At 35.2% G+C, this 23,132-nt stretch overlaps 4 protein-coding genes across 4 annotated transcripts; 2 read left to right on the top strand and 2 right to left on the bottom strand.

Moving 5' to 3' along the window:
• Positions 1–97: 97 nt before the first annotated feature.
• LOC126920412 (protein archease-like) lies at positions 98–1,862 on the bottom strand. The gene is made up of 4 exons (XM_050730757.1): positions 1,714–1,862; positions 1,457–1,481; positions 1,058–1,262; positions 98–805 (listed from the first exon to the last, which is right to left on the bottom strand). The coding sequence occupies exons 1-4, from the start codon at positions 1,763–1,765 to the stop codon at positions 620–622; spliced, it is 468 nt and encodes a 155-aa protein (XP_050586714.1). The 5' UTR covers positions 1,766–1,862; the 3' UTR covers positions 98–619.
• Positions 1,863–5,551: 3,689 nt separating this feature from the next.
• LOC126920403 (circadian clock-controlled protein daywake-like) lies at positions 5,552–10,294 on the top strand. The gene is made up of 5 exons (XM_050730744.1): positions 5,552–5,720; positions 7,139–7,231; positions 7,553–7,819; positions 7,986–8,144; positions 9,770–10,294. The coding sequence occupies exons 1-5, from the start codon at positions 5,645–5,647 to the stop codon at positions 9,916–9,918; spliced, it is 744 nt and encodes a 247-aa protein (XP_050586701.1). The 5' UTR covers positions 5,552–5,644; the 3' UTR covers positions 9,919–10,294.
• Positions 10,295–10,964: 670 nt separating this feature from the next.
• LOC126920401 (circadian clock-controlled protein daywake) lies at positions 10,965–15,004 on the bottom strand. The gene is made up of 5 exons (XM_050730742.1): positions 14,565–15,004; positions 13,392–13,525; positions 12,134–12,306; positions 11,694–11,902; positions 10,965–11,406 (listed from the first exon to the last, which is right to left on the bottom strand). The coding sequence occupies exons 1-5, from the start codon at positions 14,641–14,643 to the stop codon at positions 11,255–11,257; spliced, it is 747 nt and encodes a 248-aa protein (XP_050586699.1). The 5' UTR covers positions 14,644–15,004; the 3' UTR covers positions 10,965–11,254.
• A 2,502-nt stretch (positions 15,005–17,506) lies between these two features.
• Positions 17,507–22,819, top strand: LOC126920406 (uncharacterized). Its single transcript, XM_050730748.1, has 4 exons — positions 17,507–17,870; positions 19,482–19,744; positions 20,135–20,246; positions 20,348–22,819. Exons 1-4 carry the CDS (start codon positions 17,798–17,800, stop codon positions 20,638–20,640), a joined length of 741 nt encoding a protein of 246 aa, XP_050586705.1. The 5' UTR covers positions 17,507–17,797; the 3' UTR covers positions 20,641–22,819.
• The last annotated feature ends 313 nt before the right edge of the window (positions 22,820–23,132 follow it).

The following is a 23,132-nucleotide window of genomic DNA, read 5'->3' as shown; positions in this document are numbered from 1 at the left end:
GTTAGTCGATGACTTACATTCTAATTCACATTTTTTTCTAACCACAATTTTATCGTAATAATACAAAATTGATCTTTCTATTCTTTAGTAACGAAAATTTTCACTGACGCGAAACATAAAAAATATCTTTATTATATGTTTATAAAAATATACAAACATTCTTATATAATACTTGTTATACGTGTCTGGCATTTATAAGTTACTATCAACAGCGTTCGATAACAATCAAACATTTGTTAATACAAGTACAATATATAAAGAATTAACAACCAAAATGTTTACGTTATTTAAATAAATTATGTATGATTATACATTAACGGTATAAAGTTCTTGAGCGGTATCCTCCACAAAACGCAGGGTTCCACGGTACGTTACTACGTACTTGAAGTAGATCGCCAAGAAGGGAGCCCGGTGTTTTCTTCATAACGTATTTATTTGAACCCTACGCAAGTACAAAAGGATCGTACCCTACGTAGGACGCAAGGGAGGGTATATACTTCCCTTCTTGCTTCTATATTCAAACGTTCCTACATAGTGTTCTGTCTCAAGCCTTAACCCGAGCCAAATTACACGAGCGCGCCAAGAAATCAAACAAGACACCGAACTGAACCCGAAACGGCTATATGTCTACGATCACGAAAAGTTCAGGACATTCTGATTCAGGACGATCAAGGATCTGCATCGCTGAGTACGTAATCGCTTTCACCTCGGCGTTTTGCGTGTGTTTGCCGATCGTGAACTCTTCTCCTAACGCCGTCGCAGAGATCTTGAAGTTCTCGCGGTCGAAATTAGTAATCTTCACTTTCTGACAACACAAAGCGATACTTCTTTTTTAAAAAATCACAGAAAACAGCGTTTTAAAGGAAGAACAAGGTACTTTATTTCGATCTCTGAATAAATAGTTAAACAACATATTAGACGGAATGCTTTATCGAATAAATGATATCATATAAAAGGTAAAAAGAGACGTAAAAATGCAAAGTAAAGCGTTCTCGTAATCGAGGAGGGATTTTAATTGTAATAACGACGTAATCAAAGTTTAATGAATGCAATATACCTTCGCAACGATAAACGGTTCGGCGCTAAACATGAATAACAATTCGTCGAGGAAATGAAAAAGAAGACTTTCCATGTCGTGTCCTTCCGCTTCTACGTAATGTAACTGTGTCATTTGAACTCGCTCTAAATCCGTCATGTACCCAAACATGGCCACCGCACATTGCTCGAAAGCCTCTTCCATGGTATTGCCCCATGCGTGCAGTCTATAATACGTTATGAGTATTACGATATATATTTATTTTAATAATATAATATTGTTAAAGCAATGTGGCGATATATAACTTATCGCTGTATTAACAGTAATTATTGTCCTATTTTTCGTTTTAGGTTATCTTTGCAAGTAACCTCTACAATATATCCGCTTTAATTGCAAAGGATTTACAAACTTAATACTTACTGCACATCAGCCGTGTGGTCCAAATCTGAAACAGAAAACGCGCGCATATAATTGCAATTGTCTTTTTATGTAATTTCTTGTACAATTAGATGCAAAATAATGTTCTAAATTTTGATTTCGACTTGTTCACATGTGGCAAAATGGACGCCGGTATAATGGCGCGCCGGCTGCCGGTTATATCATTCTAGTACGATGAAAGTGTTTACTTCGTGAATTTAATGCGTTATTACGCTCAAAGTATGATACTGGGTACTTACATTCGTATTTAGCCGGAGGTATCGCAAAATCTTCTTCGCTTAACGTGTCCATGATTGCGCACAGCTGATCTCACGTACGTGAATAACCGATCAGCTGATTCTCTGACAGGTTTAATCAATGGCAGTCCCGGTTGTGCGTGTACGAGATTGTACTACGTAGATGGCGTTACGTAAAAGGATACTCACGATCTTGATTACCGATGGAGCAAAAATGGTAAACGCGATCATAAAAAGATATATATACATACGTATGTATAAACATAATTTGAATTAATAAAAATGTATCAACATTCAAAGATAGGATAAAGAAAAGATTAATTACCATTTTTTTCATTGGTATTTCCAGTTGATCATGATATCTTGAAACGTTCGTGTAATCTTTTTAAAGGCGCAGTATGTTTGTTTAGCTTTATGTACTTTTTCCAATCTTTATTTTTGCAATTTCAATGGAAAAGTAGCTTACATATCGCCAGATTAGTTTCAATACATTTGCCGGGTTTATCGAAGCATTTACAAATCACTACGCTACGTGCGATCGAGCGTAGATTTCGAATTTGTGTCATTTGTGCGCATTAGTTTTCATGATAGCGGCAATCACCGATCAGTGAATGGTGAACCGCATAACCAGCCTTTAAATGCCAACCAACAGACCTACATATTTTTCTTCTGAATAAATACGAGATGCAATTGACTCAGTTTTCGAGAAGATGTAAATGGAGCGGCATCTTAAGTTTTAATTAAACTCTTCTATTCTCATATTTTTATTTCCATATTAACTGAAATTGTTTTGTCCTAATAATATATAGCTTTGTTTGTTCAGATTTTTTTTTTTTAATTGTAAATAGACAATGTAACGAAAAATTTATGATACTGCACTGAAATGAAACTGTATAATACACAAGAACATACGAAGATATTCAAAGTATCTTGTTAACTTAAAGTAACTTGTTATAATATTTGCTGGATGAGATGAACTTCAGCACAGATTCCATTTCTTCAGTTGTACCCACAAAAATATGATTTTGCATAAATCTCCACAGTCTGTTTATTATCATTATATATTAAAACCTATCGATAAATTTATCAATCTAATCATTCCAACAGAAATATCTATTTGATGGCTTTCCCGATGTTCGAACAAATTATCGAACGATTTCATCGGGCCGCTTCGACGATTAACTGTGTCGATCGATCCTATCGATCAAACGAATGAGAGTCGGATAGGCTGGTCAGGCATGTAAGTATGTGGTACAGTTTCGTTGGGCATTTTTCCTTGTCAGTCGCCTCCCCGATGAAAACTAGTTTCTCATATCGGTGCGACGTGATCCAAGGGCGTCTGGTTCGAGCTCTTCGTAATCCCCTGTTACATAAAACTGCGTAGACGGTACCATAGCAGTTCCATAGGAACATCTTGTCGTCATTTGTTTACAGTATCGTTTTCAACTAGCTACCGCTAGTGGCAGGTATGTACTTGCAAGGTTGCAGGGTCACAAGGTCATGGATGCCTATATTTTCTCGCATGTGATTTATACGCGATCTTGATACCACAGGCCATGTCTCTATCGTTATCTGCTTTTTTTGATTGATCGTCTTCTATACTCTCTTATTGGTAATTTTCTGTTGGGTGATGTTGGACGGGCTTAATGCATCTCAGAATTTTTATAAATAGAATTCACGTAATTAAATGTTTCAATTCAAGCGTTTATCTCTTCGCCTAATGAGACGAGTTTTCGAAGAAACGACCTGCAAGCACATATATTTTAATAATAAATTACAACATCCGTTAATAACATCATGTTTATCAAGTTAAGACGCAGGCCATTAATGTATCTTGCACTCTAATGGTCATAGCTTGAAATAAAGTTTCACGTTTAACAGGGAACGGTACCAGGTGCAAACCAGCGACTTTAACGAGCTTCTGCACCACGATAAAGTTCGAAACGTTGCTTTCTTCTCTTTATGGCTTAATTTAAAATTGCTTTATTATACAATGGGTGGTACGCATTGGATGAAAGCCATTCATTTTGCCAGTAATTCTTGCGTAAGTAATTGCTTAACAAAGAAAAGAGTTTAAAAACAATGTATGCATAATAATCGAACTGCAATATTAGAAACTCTTCAGTTAATAAATACAATCCATGATTTGATCGGTTTGAAATTAATAATACTATAATATTATAATATTAATATTATTATAATAGCAGTATATACACGATTAGCAGTGATATAAAATATGAATTAAAATTGGATAAATTAGGTATTGTCTTTTAAATTTGAAGAAAACAGTGACAGCGCAATAGACCCGATTCAGTCGACCCGCGTTCAAGTCTGTTTTGTCAGCGTTCGTCGTTTTTTCTTACGGTTCTTGGTATCCTGAAATCGTACTATAATTTTGCACGCAGTATCGCATCATCTGATAATTAAATGATTGGTGGATGTGGCATCAGAGTCCATTTACTACACACGCGATGCATTAAGACAGTAATCAGAAATAGAAGGAGCTAGATATTGCTCGATGCGGAAGCGAATAAGTATAGTAGAGCAGTAATAACAAGAAATTTGATAATGTTCTATCATTAAACAAACAACTCGTGATAATTACAAGATTGCCTCCATTGATCATTGGTTTGAGGATATTTGTATATTTACACAAAATAGTGCAAAAGTATGTAAAATATACACTATCCGTATATAAAAGATATACATCTTTTTAAATTTTTGAAACATGACACTCGTTATAATATTTAGTGGGTGAAACGAGTTTCCGTCTAGACTTTTTCAAGCATATTTATAAAAATATTTATATAATTTATTTTTATTTATATAAGTTATAATAAATAACACTCAACGGGTCATAAGAAAGGTTCTATTAAAAATATCGTAGAATTTCAATTCATATTTATCATCTGGCTAATATTGGATCGTTGCATAAACTTCTAATTTCCATTGATAAAACAAATACCTGTTTGCAGACTTTAACTATGCGGCAGGAGTTGTTTTCGTGTTTCTGCAATTTTGAATATAGTATGAATCTCATTTGCATTTTTGCGAATAAAAATGTTTGTTCGAATTCCATGACTATTTCATATTAAGGAGTCGTCCTATAAATATCTTATTTCTCAAAACAGAGTTGAAAATTTTGTACCTTTATTTTTTTTTTAACAAAAATGTATTACTTCGTTTCGCAAAAGACAACTCGACACTTTGGCTTATAAATTATACAATATATCTCTTACATCATGTTTATCAACTCATTACCGATATAATTGCAGTGTTCTATAAAAAGTCGAAGGCGATCTAATTCTACCGTAATAATCGCATTTAATCGTTGCAAAACCAAAAATACTAAAATCTTCCTCCGCAACTTCTCCACCATTCACCCTCTACAGACTTTCTAATCGAATCATTCATTCATCTTCATTGTCCAGGATCCCAGATATACTGTCATCAAAATCAGCGCGTACCCGTATAATTCGTCATCGTGGTTCGAGAAGTATATCGCAGCAAAAGTGGTAGAAGGTAAACAAGCGTAGAAATTATTCCGATAGCGGTTCTGAGAATGCTTATGCAGACCATCGATCGCGAAAGCCAGCCGGCACGCCACAGATGCCGATGTAGTGACAGAAAAGTCGAAGCTAGATCAGCCTCCTCCGATAGAACAGCGTTACTTGTGTAGCTGGTGTTCAACAAAAGAAGAGCGGATTTACGCGTTCTCCGGAATTCGCGACACCGACCATTACTTCGTTGCACTTGTGTGTATCATAGGCCAGGCGTAGCGCGCTGCTTCTCGCCTCTCACGTGTTGGCGCGTTTTAATGACATGCAATTTTGCAACGTAGCTCTCTGCCTGGAGTCCTTGGCGCTGGAAACTATATAAACGGACCGCTTATAATTGGCTAGGCTAGCTGGGAGATTTTTAACCAAAGTACACCATGTCGTTCCACACCGTTCGTGCAGTTGTCATCGCGTTATGCGCTGTCGCTATCGTCGCTGGGGATTATCAGCTCCGTAAGTTCACGTTTAGGATCGTTCTATTAATCTTCGGCTCATATTCAGAATTCTCGCTTACTTCTGGTTCATTGTTTATTTTCGTATTCGGTTGTTTGCGTATTGCATGGTTGTTTGAGGTAGTCAGGATTTCTGCGGAAGCGCGAGTGAAAGACACCGAAGCAAGTTGGACTTGAAGACGCTTTATTTTCTCTGTTAGCTTTTTTTTCATTGGGGTGGTAAGTTAGAGTTTTGAGCTTCTTCTTTGAAAGATCGATGAGGCCTCTAGTAAAAGCGCGAGAGTGGTAATGATGGGTTGTAGGGGTAAGTTTTCCCTCTCCGAAAGCTTTTATTCTATTTGATTGTTCCTTGATTATACCGTAAAGTTTCCTTGCTAGTTAAATCTTATTCGCAATTATTACTATAGTTCTTTCTAACGTTAATTAAAAATTGATTAAAATAAACTTCATTCCAATGAACAAAACTTCCTACTCCAAAATTTACATAGGAAGAAATTATCATAGGAATATTGTTATAATTTTGGGATTGGACGAAAAGTTGTACTTCACGTTTGCTATTAATGACATTTAAAGTTGCGAGTTAATGAAATAAATCGAAGAATATCTCGGTGTAATGTATCATTGTAATATAAATTTACATAACTTGGATGTAAAATCCATGTAATTGTTCGCGATAATCGACGCACGAAAATAGGTTTGTTTTTATCTCCAATTACAAGTAAAAGTTTCCTTTATTTGTTCCCTAGAACTAGTGAGTTAGAAAGTTAATGTGGATCGTTTCAGTGTGTTAGTTAGCTGAATTTTAGCGATATCTGAAAACTGCCATTCACTGTGTTCATTCGTTTTCCCTTATGAATCACGGAATAACATGAATGGTTTTTCTTTTACTAATGTCGTATTAATTAGGAAATTATGGTTACAAATGGCCATGATACATAAGTTTAACACACGAAATAAAATTTTATTATAGATCATTGTACTAAGGAGGAGATGCTTCAAATATTTGCTTATAATCACCGAAATTTTCTCTTTCAGGATATCCCTAGTGTAAATGTTATTTTTCCAGAAAGACGGTTGCAAAATAATTTTATCTTTTTACTTAAACACTTGGAATAATAAATTAGTAATAAAAATTTGATAAATGCTCGAACGTTTTACGTCTCATTAAAAAAATGTTTCAGTAGTTACACAAATTTCTGGCATAATATTTGACAAATTAAACACGAGCGATTCTTTTTTATTTTAAAGTTAATTTGAAATATATCAGGAGACGGACAGTGTGTATTTCCAATAATTTAACAGAACGTATCTCAATTATTTGGAAATTACATATGTCGAAAATTGTTTCTCATTATTACGTTTAATTTAATTTCAAGTCTTTTCTATCAATGAATAATTTATATTTATTTTATTCCTCAGCTGCAACTGTGAAAACCTGCAAAAGAGATTCCGATGACTTTTCATCTTGTTTGAGGCTAGCTATACAAGAAGCATGGCCCACGTTCGTTTCAGGTAATATAATTGTCTCTAGCTTACATCTCTGTCATTTTCATTTAGATCAATTAATAAATTTATGCATCGAGTTGTTTTCATACGCGTCACAATCCAATAATTACAATTCCTTTTTTGTTTAAACTTATCTCGAACTCGTTTTTGCAACGATCGATTATTCCATTACTCTCTTGGATCACGTTAAAGGATTACATAACGCTGCATAATTTCAAAGACTACGTTAGAATTTTTACCGAATATAATACTATTAAGGTACTAGAGGTTGATTTATTTAATTTTTTATTCACGGGTTACGAATAATTTTTGCAAACTTCGCAACAGGATTGCCAGAGTTCGACATACCCATTTTGGATCCTTATTACACCGAGTCTCATTCCATGGAATTCGAAAGTGGCCAGCATGGTGGAAAAATGCTTGCCACGGACATTCGAACATACGGTCTTGCCAAAGCACGTTTCTTATCTGTGAAACCGGAGATGGTAGACGATCTCTTCCGTTTGGAAATCGACGTTGAGATACCAAAGATTTTAATCGATGGCAATTACAAAGCCGAGGGTTACCTGGCATCTTTTAGAGTGGGTGGAAAAGGTATACTAATTAATGCAACAAACTTTAATATCTTCTTTGGATTTTACGATATAAAGGCAGAATTATGCTGTTTCGTGCGATTATTTCGTTATTATTTCTTACAGCGTAACAAGATAATAGAATTTAAAATAATTCATATCACGTTTCTCATGTTTGCATCTAACAGGTTTCTTCAACATTAGCATGGAGGACCTCAGAGTCACATGGGACATCTCTGGTCACGTAGTAAACGATATATGGGTTGTGGAACACTTCAAATTATCGCCTACAGTTGGAGATATGAAGATCTGGTTCAGTGATCTCTTCAATGGAAACAATGAACTGAGTAAGTACATTGGGCCATCGCTGTTAATAATTATAGCGAATAAATTGATTTGTTACGTTAAATAAAAATACTCGAGGAAAATAATGTGGATGACACGATCATTATACGATTGCGACAAAGAAGCATGATTATTGATAGAACTAAGTACTATTGCAGGTACAATTTGCTGTTTACCCAAGGTAACTGCCTTAAATCGGCAGGAACTTTCATTAGTTGAACAACGTTGTCTCGACATTCCATCATTGCATAATGTTACGTTGCCATAAGTACATATACCCCGGGACTCGAGTTTCAAGAGAATCCTGTGCCGCTTAATTAGCATAGAATCGCTATATCTTGCTGTTATTTACTGCTTACCCTAGTATTTTTGTCTTTGCGGACATCATTCGCCTTTTCTTACGATATCGTCGGGTTGTTACGTGACCATCGACTTTGGATAAACATCAAATGTACAGCTTTGTGTCTCGTTGTAGTGCACATATTTACGTTATTACATCGTTGTTTAATCTTTTATGTTGAGGTAGTGAGGACGTGTTGGGTGTTATTAAAGTACTCCGGTGTTTAACTTCAACAATGCTTATTTCGATGTCGAGTGCGCGTCGTTTTAGTGACGCACATCGAGCTCATGCGATGACGATACAGGATTGACGCAGACTCGATACAGAATCGATACAAACTCGGTACGAATTAACCGCGACTGTCTGTCTCATCGACTAACCGTACGACTATCAACGACTACCGTGAACTACCATCAACGATGATAAACGACTATGGTGGATTGTCCCGAGCTTTCCCTCGTTTCCCCTTTTATAAGATGCTAAGGTCCTCGGAAGAGAAAGTTTTCTTCCGAGGTGGGGATGGAAAGCAATAAAACAATAAATTTTCTTTTCCAAGGCCCATGGGTTTTTTAGTAAGTCCCAGGATTTATTCTTTTACGACGTCCTGTCCTCGGACGTTGTTTCACGAGCCACGTGGCCAACGCATATACTTTAATCCCGGAATTTTCTCTACGGCCATGAGCCGCTACGATGTATTGGATTACGATGTAATTGTTCAAATAATTTTGTATTTCCTCAAAACAATGGGATTTTTGTTTTGGTAGCGAATAGAATTTATGCGGCAGTTTAGCATTGTGCGATTTATTCATCCGATGATGGCACGTTAATGGCTATGTCAAGTAACTACATTTATATTTAACGTTTGTCGTTTCACAATGACTGTTGATTAATTTTCTTCTCCAGAGAATAATCTTTAGCTTCTTTGTCTATGTAATTGTTGTAGATTTATCAGCATGAAGTATCGACGATACTCTACGTTCGTTAGCTTCTAATTGCTTCTTATAAAATGATTATAACGTATAAATACAATGTTCTATCGTTTAAAAGAGTCATGACAAGATTTGGCAATCTTCAGTTTCTTCTTAAGTAATCGCTAAATAAAATGGCATTTAGAACAATTCCTGTAAGAACTTTAACGAGGCTCCAATAACACGATTTTTACAAGTTCGAATATTTCATAAAGAAGATACATTACAAAGCACATCTTTCTACCCACTTTCTTGATTCCGAATTTTTCGTAGTTATTATTTTGATTACGAATAACAGAACAAACAATTCTGTTTTCAGATCAAGCTGCTCTCGTCTTCATCAACGAATACTGGCCTCTAATATACCGAGCAATATTGCCAAAATTGACGGAATCTTGGGACACGTATCTCACCGAGTTCACCAATCGTTTCTTCTCGAAGATACCTTTCTCAACTGTGTTTCCTTGAGTCACGTCAGAACTATAGCAATAAAATAATTGTAAAAAAAAGGGAAAAGCATAAATCTAAGAAGGAAGAAAGAAATTTGAAGAAAATTGAAGAATGGAAGTTGGGTAGATTTTTCGATGGAGTTAAACGTGGGTTGAAATGGGAGAAAGGAACGCAGAACTGATTGAATTATATAAACGACGTAAGACGAATAATTCTATGGACATTTTGTAAGATTTATTTGATACACAAATTGTATGGTCTTCGAGGATCCTTTTTTAATTACCGAAGACACAGCTGCTAACAAGGCGGTGATTATACACGTGGATTGTTAACTAGTGTTGTTATTGGATGAAGCATCATGTAAGATATAAATAAACGCGATGTCGAATGTTAATCGAGGTAACTTTAATTCAATAATTCCTGATCATTTCGGTTTGATGAATTAATATAATTCAACTAATTTGATCAATCAGGATACATAGACAGATGCCTGGTAGAAAGTTAAAAACAGATTACAGAGTATCAAGATTAATCGTACACGTTCGTAAAAAGCTAAGAGTAAATTAAAAAAATACACAAAAATATCTTTACAAAAGTCGTTTGCTATTCTGGAATTGTTACAATACTTCACAGACCTATGTTAAACAATTTTTATTTATTCAATTTGACGAGCATGACGAACCGTTAATTCTTTTGTTTTTTCGATACCTCTCGTATAATGAATTATTTAATCGTTCATCGCTCGATTAAGCGATCAAAATTCAAATACAGGTGCAAAGTACCATAATCACAAAATTAATTAGAAAAAAAAGCGAAGAGTATAGGTACGTTCAAGTCGAAATATTTGCACAGATTCTTGTAAACATCCGTCTACGTATTTTTCAAATGCAAAATACATGTAAATTATAGAGAAACGTATTCACAATGTTGTAAGCATAGAAATCTTGTAATACAAAACGATTGTACTTTACAAAACGATTCTTCTCCTGTAATTTTTATCGCGTCAGTTATTTTGCATATAATACTATCGGGTCAAGGGTAAATAGTTGATAAAAAGACAAACCTACGCTTTTATAAATATATACAATATACATATATTTTGTTGCCTTCCCTACAATAAATTCAACCTTATACTATCAGTTGCACTGAAACGAATTAAACTAAACGTCGTAACAATACTGCTCCTTGTTTTATCTTGTTATACTCGAAGTTATTAACCCGAAGTTATTATTAAGTTACTCGTTACTGTATCGTAACCCTCAGCGAAACGCACTAATCTGGACTATTTGTCGTTTTCTTAGATTTTTTTGTTTCTTAATCGTATCTTTCCTTTTTCCGAGAAAAAATGCGAAATTCAAGGCAGTAGGAAAACTTCGACTGGCACGTGACGTAACAATTGATTAACGATTCCAGCGAAGAGTACGGACAGCTTCCTCTTCAACTGCGGCTCCATCACTTTTAAAACTTCCTGTCCGTTTTCGCGGAGGAACAGATTGGTTGCCTCGGCTGTAATCATAGTCAAATTTGTACAAATTATACTTTTAGTCATCGGTTGTTAGCGACATGACGTAGCATTCTGCTAGTAGTGTTCCAGGTAAAGTTTTACAAATGTTATTCGTCCAGGTGATATTCTTAGAAATCGTTGCATCGAAATTCAATTCAAATTATTTAAGAAACTCGGGGAAATGGAGATGATTGAGAAGTATGGAAGATTAAGAGCTAATGATGCAAGAGGAACAAAAATATAAATATCCATATTTCTAAAACTATTCTATTTTCAACGAAACACTTACTAAGGATTCGATTGTTATTAAAAATCTTTCGGACCCTCATATTCACATTCTTCACTTCCAGAACAACGTCAAGGTTATCCACGTTAAGGTACGTTTTCCCATCTCTTTCTTTCGTCGAAACGGTGCCTTTGACCAGAGCTCTGACATCGTCAAACCGCGCGTGAAACGTTCCATTGCCACTGGCTGGTAAGATAATTAACACTCCTGAACTGACATATTAAACCAAAATAAATAACAATATCGCTGAAAGTTAAAAGTTAAAAGAAATTCTTTTTACTTTTCGTTGAACATTTTAATATAAATTGTTAATATTTAATTTCGTCTTTTCTTACATACAATTACCATACCATGTTTTATGTATGAACGTAAGAAGAAGTTAATAAAGTAAACGGTTAGAGAGCAGAATCTAAATAGAGCAAAAGCATTTGCAGATCGTGAACCTGGAATAATGCGCGTCCAAGATGAGGGCTGGCATTCGTACAATGGCTTCGAAGGGTGAGCCGAGTTTGATGTCTTCCACGGTATAGTTGCTCGCTCCCTTTACGAACAGTTCACGCAGTTGAACCTTGTAACCGTTTGTACCACCTGTCAGGGAGAGAGTCAGCTCGTCCATCTGTCAGAATACGCGGAGTCGTAGCAGATACGTGGGATAACCAGTAGTAAACGGGTGAATATTAAAATTTGCTAAATTCCCTGTCATATTTTAATTTTCATTGCTGTACGTCGAAAGCTGACCATGAGAATTTATGTCCCTTTGATTTCTGATTCCAGTTATGTTAGATTGGCATGGAAAGTCTGTAGATTAATTCTCACTGGACATTTTTAAAATCTTTTTTCCATACATTTCTAAGCATCTTAACGTAATTGATTAAAATGAGAAAATTTGCATATCCCATGTAAATATTAGGTCGTCCGAAAAGTTTCTTTCGTTTCATAAGTGAAACAATAGATGTACAATATTTTTTATTTTGTATTGTTTTATGGATTTGTGCATGATCCACTTGGTAGTGATAGAATAAAATGGATCAAACGTAATTCAATAAAATAACACAAAACAAAAAATCTTGTGCATCTACTACTTCCTTATAAAACGAAAGGAATAATATTTACATGAGATACGCAAATTTTCTCATTTTAATCAATTACGTTAAGATGCTTAGAAACGTATGGAAAAAAGATTTTAAAAATGTCCAGAGGGAATTAATCGATACGCAGTTGATAACAAAATATCAAAATTTTCTAATTTCCTAATATTAATCGTTAGACGGTGCTGCATAGTTCTGTTGCGTTAGATTTGAACGTTTCCTAATGCATCAATAATATTAATATAAAGATCAAAGATTCGTTATTTTTTAATTTTCACCATTATAATCCTAAGTATACGAGAGATTTTTAATTAAAAAGTTTCTCAATAGTATTATACTTTTCGTTCGTAGGTTCCTTTAAACTCCAAATTCGCGATTTTAACCTGTTACTTGAATCGCAAACAGCGATCAAAATTACGGTGGTATAATTTAACGAAAAACGACTATTCTAATGACACATTGCATGGAAATTTCGCTGGACGTGACGTTGCTAATAAAATTTAAAATGTTTATTGAAACCAAGCGAAGGATCACTGTGCATAATTCTGTTAAAGAAACAGGAAACATTAACTTTTAATGTATTAGGAGGATATCGAAAGCGGTGAGAACTTACGCGAAATGGTTCGACGGAAGGCAGCTCGATTTCCGGTATTCCGACACTCAAATATGGTCTCAAATGGTGTAACGCATCGATCAAACATGTTTTTAGCTTTGGATCGCTTCTCGAACACTGTTTCACGTATTCAGCTGTAAATAAAGAGAAATTCATTAAACCATTAAATCGACGAGTTATAACAATTGTTAGAAGGTAAATATTTCATGCGCGAACAAATAGTTTTCTTGAAATTGTTGATAGAAAGTTTTAACGAGTTGTGGCAGTTGAACAAACGCGAAAAAAGAGGATTAAAATGAAAAAATTAGAAAAACTTGTTGAATCGATAATTATAATTAGAGAATGAAAGGGAAATTAACAATCCGATCAAAGACGGTAACAAGCGGAAACGCCGTGTCTTTTACACGAAAAGATAGTTGCCAGGCAACTTGTTAGTTTCAACCGCACATTGTGAAATTCAAATGAAATTTCTGAGGGATATTCGCACGAGTGACCTCTTTACTTCGCGTAGTGCATTTATGTAACGTTTACTTCTATCGCTCTAGCCTCGGCAAAAATCTACAACCACCTACTCATAGCTAGAAAAGTAGACATTCCTATCTAAAACTGTAAGGCCACCGTCGTCACAGTTATTGATCATGCACGCATTTCTGTAACATTTAACTCCACTATTATGAATAAAAGATCCGTATCCACCTACCTTTACGTAAAAAGAAAAAAAAGAAAAATTAAAAAAATAGGAATTTCTATGTAAAAAAGAAAAACAAGAAAAAAGGTCCATCCTCGTCGACAATTTAACTGCATTTATGTAACATTACTTCCACCATTCTAGAACCAAAGAAAAATCGACCTATTCGTTTTCTATCTTAAGGAAAGAACAGAGAATCAGCTGCATCCTCATCAATATCCTAAATTAAAAAACTAAAGTTCCTGAAAATGATCAATCTGCCGTCGATTCGTCACTGATACGATTAGCAAAACTGACCAAAATTGATGAGGAATGTAATTGAAAGAAGTGCTTTTCCATCTCCGATGCACCGTATCGCATCTACCTTATCTGACTTTCACTTGATTTTCTACAAATTTGGCTCTGAATCTTCGACACGCTTGAATCAGCAAGCAAACTCATTGCCGTGCAAGAGGTCCAGCAGTCGAAAAACCCCAATTACTCACGATTTGAGTCGATGGAGAGAGTGGTGACACCAGTTACGACCAGTAGAAAACACAACGTCGCGGTGTTCATCGTGCTCATCCTAATAGCTTCTTTCAACGCGAGTTTCAAAGAGGAAAAAGGTTTTCAAGGTTGTTAAAGAGCTTTCGTGGACTCGATCGTTCGATGAAGAGGATTCACCAGGTATAGAAGCTGCTGACAGGTACCGACACTTTCGACGAGCGAACTGAAAATCCCGGGTCCTGGTCAAACGGCACCGCTAGACTTCTACCGACTATGCAAGAGGGCATTGACAGATCGTAACTGCACTCGGATACTTTCACTGCTGTGCAACATGCACCTGCGCCTTCTTCGTCTGGGAAGAGAGACGAGTCTCTAGGCTAGGCCATGTTAGACCTAGTCGAAAGTATATACCCCAGATACTCTTCGATCTTTTCCAATCTTGCCGCGCTCTCAGCAGGACTGGAAAGTTGCTTCGCGAAATGCTCCAACTGCGTCCTGTTCACGCGTCTCTATTTTTATACCAATGGCGCTTGATATTGATTTTTTCCCCTTTTTTTAAGCTTTCCCTCGTCTCACCTCGTTTACGTAGGAGGATACTCTGGCAATTCTTTCAATATTAAATTATTGTTTGATGATGTTTGTTGTTTGTTGTTTGATGTTTGTTGGAGAATTTCACGAAATTTTTATTTATTTTACAAATGCGAGGAGCATAAAACTCCTTAAGCGTTATTTTTATTGTCGATTCGGACATGGCTAATATTAAGACTAGAACTGAAACATTCGATTATCAGCCAATTTACTTTTTCTACGGACGAGTACTTAATTTTCAAATTTAAAATCGATCGTGGTCGATCCTTCTCATATTATCAAAATTATTTCTTTGCACGATTTTACGATTGTATAAGCTTTTGTCTCAAGGTAACAAGAATAAAGAAGCTAACATAACGAACTTACTTTACGATTAGTTATTAATGAAAATCACGGATTTCTAAATGCAATGCAGGTACTTGATATAGAAGATGATACACGGAATGAAATGATATGACGTTCTTGATAATGTTGGCAAACAATTTGCATTAATTTGTAATTATGCTTGTTGTATTCTGCAATCAGATTTTCGGTAGACTGAACGCTTGGTATGGATTCATGCCTGCTGGTTCTACGTATAAGGACGTATATTTACCTCCGATTTCGCTCCTGTTTTGATGTACAATGAATGCGAAGAGATGTACATGAATGAAAAGTAACGTTCTAGCGAAAGCTAAAAATTGTTATTAAAATTATTTTTATTGGAAATCCAAAGTCATATACTTTGTCTTATAAAGTTTGAACAATTTTTCACACGTACGGCGTCGAATTATCCGTGAACGTTCGTGGTCAGGTTTTACTCGACTGTATGCCTGGTCGTCTTCAGGAAGGCGCAAAGAAAATTCAAAATCGTTTAACATTAAATAATTCGATTAGAGGTGATTTTTTTAAAAGAAAACACTTCTTTAAATAAAAAGGAATTATTTCATTTTCTGTAAAAGAATTCTCAAGTTCAAAACCGTCCATATCGTTGCAGTATCTTCATATTCGCTCTTGATACTGTCATATCGCGTCTAATAAAAGAAGTTTCGAAAGAAACTTTCTTTTTCCTTTTTGAATTTATGAAATCCGAATTTCTATCAAACTGATACAAATAAAATTGAAAATTATAATGGATATCTAATGGAAAACTGGATAAAATTATAATTAAAATTATAATGGATAATTATATGGATATGGAAAGTAAGTTGCAACAAGTGTTACAAATAATACACCTGACGCTGCAGTACGAATATTTAGTCTTTAGCGATATACTTTGAAGGCGATAGTCTCACATTTGTTTAATTTCGAAAATAAGATCTTTTTAAGTCGGCTATTTTCGAAATTTCGTTGCCACATCTCGTATAATGCGGAGACATTATGTAAGAAACTTTCGCTTACTATAAAATTTACGTATTTTCTCACATACGATACAAAAGGAGTCGCGATTAATCAAAGATCAAGTTAGTTTGCAATTTCTACATCATCCGTACATTTACGCGTTAGACTCAATATTATTCGTGTCTATCCGTTCCTTCTATTTCATTCCGTTCTCACTATCTATCCACCGCTTCTCGCACATATTTTTTCGTTCTAATCTCTCATTAGTACACTTTCTATTTATACATACCGAATATTTCACAATACTAATACCGGTTACTTCGGTAATACCGATTATTGTTTGTAAGAGAACGGTATTTAACATTACATTATACATTTTATAACGTTACACTAAATAAAATATTTTCTAAACGAAAATTGAAAATAACGTAAAGATCAATCGCGTGTTATTAACATCTATCGATAAAGGAAAGAGATAAGTTTCCTTGGAATCGTGTTAGTAACGTTTTATTACGAATGCAAAACAGATTTGAAATTTCAGAGAAAATATTTATAATACTTAACGGAGAGTCCAGAAACGTTTAAACTTTATTTAGAAAATTTTCATTTCACGCAGACGTTTTGCCACAAATTGTTACTCTTGCGTGTCGCATGTTAACACCTCTTAACATTTACAACGAGCTCCATTGAACCTTGTTTCTATCAAGTGTCCCTATAATATATATATCCATCTATCTATTTATACATCCTTTTCACTTTCAAATCGAACTTCTTTCAAAATGAAGTATAGTTCAAGAAATGTTGTATAAATTGATGACTTTGCCATTAGAAGTTTAAGAAGAGGACAATTTTAATCTTAGATATGATAGAAGTCTTACAGTTAGCTAGTAGCTTGTTTACAAAACAACTCCTTCTTCGTCGCTAGATCTAATTCTTTCCATTTACGCCATCGTTCAAGGATATTGAAAATCCTTCGGAAAATTGTGATTGTACCAGTCATGTCACCATGCACGAACAAAAAATTACACGTTCGCTAGATTGCGAGAAAATAGAGCGACAGAAAGTGCAGTGTAAAATATTCCACCGTGGAGGATCGTTCAATTTTTTATTACTTGGTGATAAATGTGAACTGTCCCAGTTCTCGACGCTGGATTGTGTAGGATCGACCGAAAATCTTAGTACAAAAACCCAATACAGTTAACCTTTCTCTCAGATGTATGGTCGAGAGTGAAAGCGTAAGCATCGTTCGCGTTGCTCGGAATTACACTTTTCGTGCGTTTGATCGCGAACGCGTTGCACCAGCAACACGTTATCGATCGCCGAGATGTCATCGCCGATCCAGATTTTCGTCATATTCGTCTCCTTGTTTTGTGCATCATCGATAAGTGCAGACTTTGGTAAGCGAATGGCATTTCAAAGTTGAATTTCTTCCTTTTCTTGAAGCTGGAATTGAAACAGTGCTGGGTGAGTTATTGGTATGATACGCGGATTCGACGGACTGAAGGATCGATCGACGATTAAAATCGATCACATCGCTAGGAATAATTGGAAGAAATAACTGCAAATTGGTTCGATAGCAGCAGTAGTTTTAATTTTGTTCAGTAGCTTATTGTCTTCCTTTTGGGATTACAACAGTTTCGTTTCTTGCACGACGGTTCTTTATATATAGAACGTGGTTGCTCATTTGGTTGAGCAGTATTTTGCTGGTTTTTCCTCTTATGGGTAGAGAAAAGAGAAGGAAATGATATTCACGTTTAGATAGATAGAAGATAGTTTAGAAGATATCACCTGGGATACGTACAGGCAAAGTGTAAAATCGTAAATGCAGTTTTCGCAATTCTTCATTGTTATTTGCTCGCAATGTTCGTTGTTTCTCTTTACGGGTTTTCACGTAACATCTTGACGAGTTACGCGAGAGAAGGTTTCGAAAAATGCTTCGTTAAAATATTACCACGATATTGAATAACATGACTTTCACCATGGGCCAACCTATTATTATCAATGCTTCCATTAATGTAATAACAAGATTATAAAGAAAGTTTATTGCTATTAAACAACGAGTAATTGATTAAACTAATAACATCGCGAGTTTTATGGACGAAAACTAATGCGTAAGGTGTCCTCAGGCGATCGATATCGTCGATATTTCAAGGTTCTCGATGAAAATGCGGTTTGTCAATAAATATTGACAATACATATTGATCTTTTTAGTCAACAACCTCGAAATACTGACAATATATATTGATAGTTTGAGTATATATCGGTAGGGCCCTAAGGAATGCAATGAAGCGTAAGCGATGCGAGTGAAATTTTCTCAAATGATTCGGAACAATTGTAAGGAAATTGGGGTGAACGGACGGACGGTCTGTTGCGAAAGAGGAAGACAGCATTTGATAGAAATTATAATTTCCTCGTGGTATTCGAAGAATAATAAAGCGTACGGAGTGTTTCATTCTATTTTCACGTTGTTTAGAAGAGTATTACTATTTTTCAGAAATAGAAAAGTATCGAAGAGTACAGCCGATTAATACTTATTCTACAATTAGAATAATAATTATTCATATCTGTCACTAACATGCTTCTGAATGGTAATTTCGTATTTTTTCAACAGTAATGCCCCCATCTTGTTGCGTTACTGTTTTTTATTGAAATAATAATTAGAATATTGCACGATGTTGATACCACGATAACACCTGCTTGTATCTGCTTTTTTCTCTTCTAATTTTCATAATTGCATGTTGCATCAAACACGTTGAAATTATTACGAACTAGATTACTGTATACTTAAAATGATAACATAATTCTATGGTTTTCATGTTTCCAATTTGTCTTTTCCTTTTTAGTTCAGGCAATCTAAAACGCCATATCAAGCTTCATAATTTTTTCTTTTTTTTTCTATTAAGAATTCGAATTCCAACGCGAGGTTTGTTTCAGCTGTGCAAGTTTTAATGGATTTCTTCTTTAATGGATTAGAGTTATAGCGTTGTAATAGTATTTCCTTTTCTTAGAGGACTATTTCAAGAATTGTCACCCAAACGTGCCAGGATTCGATGCATGCATAAGAGAAGCGTTAAATGCGGTTCGACCTTACTTCAAAACTGGCCTTCCCCAATACAATGTAGTCACCTTTGATCCACTTTTCGCCAAAGAAGTATCAGCGTCACGTGGAAATGCCAAACTTGGCTTTACCTTAACGCTAAGAAACGTTACCGAGAGTGGATGGACTAATAGTAAAGTGACGAAATTCGTCAGTGACATACCGAATTATAAGGTAAGCAAAGATGCCTAAGCACCAAAGCCAAGTAATAGAAAGCATAGTAGTTCCAACTTTCCCTTTTTCGAAATGTTTCGAACATAAGATCCTTATCTTTCTTATTGCAATGGTCTTTAAAGACTCGGAGGCGATCTATCGCAGCTGCAAATTAACAAAAATACACGCTGACCATCCGTAAGTCGTTGCAACAAAATTTCAAAGTTTCTACAAATCGGTTCAAAGCGCGTCTCAACACGATTCCTCTTTTACAGCGTCGAAACTGTCTATTTCTTTCATAATACAAACGATAAATGCTAACATAACAATCGAGCGCAAAGAGAAAGACGAAGATTTACCGCGATGCTCGTTACTAGTAATTGCTAATTAAAAAATGATATTAATTTTCAGATAGTATACACTCAGAGTTTCCCAGCAAAATTCCTGTCAGGTTGGTATGAGTTTAAAGGGACAGCACTAGGCTCCAGTATAAACAATAAGGGAAAATTCACGTTGGATCTTTGTAAGACAGAGTTTCGATATTAGCTTTTTATCTTCAAACGATTTCAGAGTAAATTAATATGCACGAAAAATATAATATTATCACGGCTGTCTTGTTCCTAGATGATTACTTTCAAACGACCGTCGTTACCAGAAAACCAGGACAAAAGGTTCAAGTCAATGTGGATGTACAACAGATCGGAGATTTGAAGCTTCACATCACAAATTTGCTATCCGGTCATAAAATACTGGAGAACATTCTCGATAAAATAATAAATGGCTCGTGGCAACCAGGATTTGTGGTTACCAGACCTATAATCAACGAACTCGTTTCTAAAGGGTACACGGAGATTTTTGACGGCTCTTTTCGTAATTTTCCTTTCGACAAAATCATCAAACCGAGACCTACGAGATAACTCTGCCAGGGTTGTGTCACGATTCTTTGTTTAATTCTTTTGTAAAATATAATTTTTTAATTTTGGCTAATTTATTATAAAGAATTGAAATTTTTGTTTTCGTTATAATTTCTATATCGTATCCAAGTAGCTTCCAAATTATTTTCTTTCTGTTCTATATGTGCTCATTATGTAGTTTACGTTATCTATTTTTATTTTAAAACCACTTAACGATCGCCAATTATGATGTATTTGAACTTTAGATCAAGAAATTATATTTTACACAAGACTTTTAGAAAGAATCATACGTTTTTACAGATTTCGATATAATTTTATCGAATAAGCTGGTGAATACTTTTGGTCATCGCTCGGTACTTTGTATTTTTGGATATTTTGTATTTTTGGTCGACACTTTGGTATTGCCAGAAATATTTCTTTATCGTTTGATTTTATTTTATACGCGTTTTGTAAGAAATAGGAAACGGGGAAAATGATAAAACATAAGTGAAAAAGAAGGGCACAAATCTCACCTATGAGGTAAAGGAAAGATAATCACAAATCAACCAGATTCTTTTTAATTCAGAGAATATCGATTACTTGTACAAGTGAGATCAATAAGAAAGGATGCGTTTATTATGTAGAAAGCGAGATTCTAATTAGAAAGACTGGAAATTCTCTAGACTAAACTAAACGTGGAGAGGCATTTTTTTATTTTCTTGAAGGAAGTCTTAATACAAAATGAATCACGAATGACATACTTATACGTTCTGATAAAAAACCAGGATATGCAAATTATAGGTTTCCGTAAACGTTTGATACGTAGCGATCTTAAGAGAGGTAGAAAGAGCTGATTGAATTTTTAAAAGCAAACACAAATTTATAGTTATTTCCTCTTTGTCTTTTAACTATTTTTAGTTACTCGACCTCCTGATCTTTTGTCAGACAATTTTGCAACAGATAATGCAATTAATTCTAGTTATTCCTCTTTTTCAAATGTCGTTATTTTCTTCGCGATCTAATGCAAATATTCAAACCTGTTAGTTTCATACGAATGAAAAACTGAATTTTCATTTCTTTATTGGCTATTCGTCCAATGCAAAATCCCATCGATCGATACATCTATTCTACTCGTAACTTCTATTCTTCGATCGTATCTATCGACGTGTCCATTGAGTAAGACCACACAATTGGCTTTTTACGATAGCAAATTACGATTCAAGGATTATTCAAGAGCTTCTCGGAAATCGCGAATCTTCTCTTCTTCCGTTCGTACTAACGAACGTAACGAAGCGAACACGAGACTTTCTTCCTCTGTCAGGATAGCTGTTCGCCTTGAGAGGCTGACGGTCTCTGACCTCGCATTCTCATGGTGCGTCGACTCTCATCGGACACCGTCGATAATTTGCGTTGAAGGGAAGACATTAGGTAACAGAGGTACCGACTTTGAAAATGCCCCTGCGAAACGTCATCGTCTTTCTTCTAACGAAAAATAAATGCACCATCTTGTACCGTTTCCATCGAACGATCTTTGTGGATTAAGGTTGAATGGTTCTTTAATTCGACGATATGTTTGGAATTGGAAGCTCGATTTTTTAAAAAACGAAACCTCCCACGCAATTTTGTTATTCTTCGTTCTCCTCTTGTTTCCAGCCATAAAAATCTCACTGGCTTTACTCGTAGAATTAATTACGAGTAATTTTACTCCACTTTGGAATTTTTGATTCTTATAGAGGTAGAAGGTGCGATAAGAAACGATAATCAGGGATACGCGAAATCACGCGATTAAACTTTTGAAAAATATCGCTGTTAAAATATTGCTTCTGAAAGATATCGACGTTTCTAATACGATTTTATTACGAATCGTTAACCTTAAGATTTGAAATATTTTAGATTCCTGCGTTCGCGTATAATGTAACACCGTACGAAAATATTACGGTTAATAACGGCCGATCACGATCGATTGCTATCGCGAGCACGAGTTACGGTGCTTATTAACGGTGCTTAACATTCTTCGCTAAACGCGCCAACTTCTCTGACGTCTACCATTCACATCCGCTTACTTTCATCGTACCTTGATCAAACTTTTATCGTTCGTTCGTTATAATAAATGTGTTCCGTATATATTAGTAATATATAAGCGTGTTCGGTGTTTTAACGTATGTTAAACAAATATTGTTGGTTACATTGTATTTTAATAAAGTTCTGTTATATGTTTGAAGTTCAAGTTATTTTTAAAACGAATAATTCCTTCGCAGAGGATCAGAAACTTTAGTATCATAGGTCCGGAAACGATAACGATCTTCCAGAGAATTAAATAATTTTTCTCCGCCTTTCTGTAGCGAATTGCCATTTACTTCGAAGATCGGCAACCTTCTCAAGGGAAGATTAGTTCATTAACAAACCGTGTTTCCAAGATACTTTGTTATCTATTTTGTTAAGCGTGCAATATGCCGTCGTAACTAGAAATTCGTAAGAATCTCGACAATATCGGCGATTAGCGCCATTTTTCGCGT

The sequence above is a fragment of the Bombus affinis genome, chromosome 9 (genome assembly GCF_024516045.1).
Source record: "Bombus affinis isolate iyBomAffi1 chromosome 9, iyBomAffi1.2, whole genome shotgun sequence".
NCBI classification, from domain to species: Eukaryota; Metazoa; Arthropoda; class Insecta; order Hymenoptera; family Apidae; genus Bombus; species Bombus affinis.
Note: the sequence above shows the minus strand (reverse complement) of the source record. Positions and strands in the feature narration are given on the sequence as shown.